Here is a 4,609-nt window from a genome sequence, read left to right as displayed (position 1 = left end):
GGGCGGCGCAGCCCTTCCCCTCCGCCGGCCCCCGCTCCCGCCGCGGCCGCTCGCACCGCGTCCCCCGCCCGGGCCGCGGAGGGCGGCGCGGGGCCGGCGGTGCCCGAGAGCCCCGGGACGGCGCCCGGCTCGGAGAGCGGTCCCGCGGGAGCCGGCTCCGGGAGCAGCGGCGCTCCCAGCCCGCCGGGGGAGGAGTCCCGCAGCCTGGACTCGCTGGAGTCCTTCTCCAACCTGCACTCCTGCTGCCCGAGCAGCTCCGAGCTCAACAGCGACGCCGACGAGGCGGTGGTGGCCGGGGCCTCCTCGGGGGGCCCGGCGGCGGAGCCCGAAGGGGACAGGCCGGCGGCGGGCTCGCAGCTCCTGTCCGCCTCCAAGGAGCGCTTCCCGGGGCAGTCGGTCTATCACATCAAGTGGGTGCGCTGGAAGGAGGAGAACACGCCCGTCATCACCCAGAATGAGAACGGCCCCTGCCCGTTGCTGGCCATCATGAACGTGCTGCTCCTGGCCTGGAAGGTACCGGCGGGCGGGCGGGGCCGGGCCGGGCGGGAGCGCTCGGGGCAGCGGAGCCGGCGCGGCGGGAGCGCAGCCGGGACCTTTGGCGGTGTTTGGGGCAACGGCGTCAGCGAGAAGGCTGGAGAGGGACTTTCGGCAAGGGCGTGTGGCGATAGGACAAGGGGGAATGGCTTCAAACCGAAGTAGGGCAGCGTTAGAATATGTGTTAAGAAGAAATTGTTCCCTGTGAGGGTGGGGAGGCCCTGGCACAGGTTGCCCAGAGAAGCTGTGGCTGCCCCATCCCTGGAAGTGTCCAAGGCCAGGTTGGACGGGGCTCTGAGCAACCTGGTCTGGTGGAAGGTGTCCCTGCCCATGACTACAGGTGTTGGAACTAGGTAATCTTTAGGGTCCCTTCCAACCCAAACCATCCCGTGATTCTTTGAAGAACATGCAGCTTTATTTCGGCTGTTAAGTACATGTCTCACACGTAGAACTTGGAAAATAAATACTGGCTGGCAGTCTGTTGCTTATATACTACTTAGATGCTGCTGTCATATATAGACTTACTTTGTTGCTGTCTTAAAACAGAAATAAAAATTCAGATGATGCTTCCTAAACTGAGCAGTATATGGTTTGCAGATATGTGCAGGTTCCTAGTAAGTACACGTTACTATTTAGAGCTCTGAAAACATGGGTGATATTTTTGGAAAATAGGTTAGTTTCATATAATGAAGTGTATGCAGAGTTGTACGAAATGGAGAATTGTACCAAAGACAGATTTGTACAAGTAACTGCCTGAATAAAAGGGATACATTTGTACAGTTATGCAGCATAGATCGTATTTAAATTAATGAGTAAATCAGGTACTGATCAAGTACAGCTTTGAGACTTGGAAGTTCTTGTGGTCAGTAGCCATTCTGGATGTGGACTTCCTGTAGTCTTAAGATAATTTTTTTTAATCTTGTAAGCAATTAAAATGTAAGGTGTAGTGTAGTTATTAACGTGTAGATGTGAAAAGGATATCTGTTGGAGAAGAGCTATGAGCTTGTGTGCACTGCAAAACCAGGATGAGGGGCAGTTTTCTGGAAATGCTGGCAATTCAGCCTCAGGAGACTGGGGGGCTGATGGAGCGGGGTCATGGAATAGGAAATATTTATGGGAATAGCTTTTATGTTGTAGTAGCAGGGGAAGAAATTTGGTGTTGGAGGAGTAGAAGGTTGTTCACCTGTGTAACAGGTGTCTTAGGAAAAGGTCAAAGTGGAAATAATGTTACAAGAAGAAATGTGTGTAGAGGCAGGTAACTTTCCAAAAGATTAATGCTCTTGATTGAGCTAGTTTCTGCACATTTTCCTGAGCAAAATAGCTCATACAGCAGGAGGAAAACTGGGGGTACAGTGACGTTAATATTTAAGCATCAGTGAAAGCAGTACAGGGAAGTTGTGTGTGACTTTCTGTAGGTTCTGCCATCCTCAGGAGGGTGTGGAGGTTGTCATGGCTTCAGTATTGAACACTCACTTTCTGTGCTCCCTCTTTAATTTCTAGGGGTGACTGGAGGGCCTTTGAAGAACTTACCATTTCTTACCATTTTGTGTGATGTCATTGTGAGAACAACTGCCTGTTACAGGATTTTCCTTTTTATTCTTTGATTTAATTAAAGCATGTAAATGGGACAGCACTGGTCCTGTTGCTTGAATTTAAGTTTTTGGAGGTTTTGTTCCTTAGCATTCTTCCTTTGCCTCCTTGAATGCAGTTGCCTTCTGCTGCCCTCCATCCAGTATTTTAACTCACATCCTGCTTTGATCAAATACTACCTTAGTGAGAATTAAGGCGATATCCAGTTTTATAAATAAGTGAAAAACAAAATGCCTCTTGGGAGTGCCCTACTGCTTCTTATTGCTAGGATTACAGGAAGGGTTTTCTATAGTTCTGTCTGTTTGTGTAAAACCTCAGCAGAATTTACATGAGTTGCAGACAGGCAGCTAAACTGGTGAAACTGTCATCACATGACTTATTATTTATAGGCTCGAGGGGTTTCCTGATAGTTGATCGTATATTGTCCTTGCTTATAATCGATTTTTCCTAGTCAGTGCCTCTCGAAATTAGCCTTTTTTGCCCCGTTTATAGTCAAGAACCCTGTTGACAGGATGTCAGGCTTATTGGCAGCTCATCTGTAGTCACTGACAGTAGTTCACTACATACAAAGGCTGAGGATCGACATCCACCTTCTTCTTGCTCCTCCTGAACCAAGATGAACACTAGATCAGGTCAAGTAATTATAATTTGGGAACAAGGAAGCAGACCAAAAGATGGAAGTAGGCAAAAGCAGAGTGAGAATATCACAGGATAGGTTAGGTGAAAAGAAGCTATGTGTAAGGGGAGAAAATGCAATAAGGAAGAGGTGAGGAGGGGAAATGGAATCACAGCAGGGAGTAACAAGTTAAACAGTTGTGCTTTGGGCTCTCTTCCCTGGATCGGCCATCATCCTTCCTTCTCAGAACTCTGTCCTGACAAGGTTGAGAGTTCTGGTCATCCTGTGGGTAGATGTGGTCTCAGATAATATCAGTGCAATACTGGTTTGGCAGTGGAGTTTTTGGAAATTCTGAAATAGCAGCACCCACTGGGACTGTTCAAATTCCTTTTTGGTAACACCGGGTTTTGGAACTAAACTTATGATAAAACTGCTGCCTCTCTTTTATCCACTGCTTTCAAAGGGTACATAAAACTTGGAGGTGGCAGATTGCAGAAGCTATACTTTTAAATATTAAAATTGTGAGATTGCTTTTCTTTTGAAGTGTTTCTGTAGCCCGCCTGTGTAAGTGTAACTTGTCATTCAGCCTGTAGGAGACAGAAGGACATTTCTGTAACACTTCCGTAGCAGAACTCCTCTGCTCTAAGTAAGAAGAAAACAAAAGCAGTATGATACCAACTTAGCAGAGTAGGTGTTGTGCAAAACAGTGTGGTAGCCTTTTAGACTGGTGTGATGGAAATGAAAGCAGAAGCAGAGTATTGAAACAAACATTTTAAAATATGTATACAAGCATAAGTTGTCTCCTCTGATGCAGAGTAGTGTAGCACACTGTTTTTTAGCTGATTTAAATCTGAAGACTGCTCAGTTTTTGCTCAGGCCTGTGGTGTGCTGTGTAGTTGGGCTTAGCAATGCAAAGCCTGCTTTTCTAAGAACTTTTTGTGATCTTTGTTAGGTGTAGTTCATGCAACACTTTCTGATAACTTCTGGCACTGCAGTAAGCTGTAAGTTTGTGTGGGGGTAGCCCTTCTCAGGATATACTCCATGGCAATCATCAGATGCTAAAAGCTTGATAAGGGTGCTGTGTGATTGTGCTCTCTGCTTCTTAGGTAGAATGTGATGTCATGTAGCTGAGGAACTCTGTGAAACTTAACACATTGCACAGGAATTACATATCTGAAATGTCTAGGGAAGAGAGAAACAAATCATTTTGAAACATAAAATAAGCCAAAGGGAAAACGCAATGCAATTCAAATATAAATAATATTAATACTGTCTGGAGAAGTGAGTGCATATGGAATATCTTGTCCTTCTGTAGGAGAGTAACGCCAGTAGCATATTTGACAGTGTGTTTGAAAGTTTTTTTCTATCACGGTCCTCTCAACAAATGGGTGGAGCTGTGTTCCCTACATGCCAAGTTCTACTAAAATTTTGGTAACTTTTAGAACTGTCTGAATTACCTATTTAGGCGATTGTAACAATTATGTAAGTAAATGTTATATAACCACTCGCGCTTAAGTGTATCCAAACCGAGGTGCAGAGAAGAGGTAGAGTCAAAAATTCTGGTTAGAAATCTGTAGTTTCAGGTTCTCATAAAAATGGCCTCTTTTCAGAGGAGCTGAGTACAGCGTGCTCCTGCTGATACCCACTTGATGTGTGGGAGCCTGCAGTGGTGGTGCCTGCTCTGAGGTCTGGCACTGGCCCTTCACACGTGCCCTGCTCTCCCTGGTCCCTGGGCTGCAGCTCCGCATGGCCTGGGTTTGCACAGATTGCTCTGGAGCTCGGGATGGCCTGGCTTTGCACAGATTGCTCTGCAGCTCTGGATGATGGCCTGGGTTTGCACAGATTGCAGCTCTGGATGGCCTGGGTTTG

The 4,609-nt window shown here is 47.0% G+C and overlaps 1 protein-coding gene across 1 annotated transcript in view; it reads left to right on the top strand.

Moving 5' to 3' along the window:
* The first annotated feature begins 97 nt into the window (after nucleotides 1-97).
* Nucleotides 98-4,609, top strand: part of MINDY2 (MINDY lysine 48 deubiquitinase 2) — a 33,044-nt gene continuing 28,532 nt past the window's right edge. The window contains exon 1 of the mRNA XM_027688703.1: nucleotides 98-513. Coding sequence (XP_027544504.1) covers nucleotides 487-513 — 27 coding nt within the window. The 5' untranslated portion in view covers nucleotides 98-486. The remainder of the gene's footprint in view (nucleotides 514-4,609) is intronic.

Source organism: Neopelma chrysocephalum, unplaced genomic scaffold, assembly GCF_003984885.1.
Source record: "Neopelma chrysocephalum unplaced genomic scaffold, ASM398488v2 Primary Assembly neopelma1_75, whole genome shotgun sequence".
NCBI lineage: Eukaryota > Metazoa > Chordata > Aves > Passeriformes > Pipridae > Neopelma > Neopelma chrysocephalum.
Note: the sequence above shows the minus strand (reverse complement) of the source record. Positions and strands in the feature narration are given on the sequence as shown.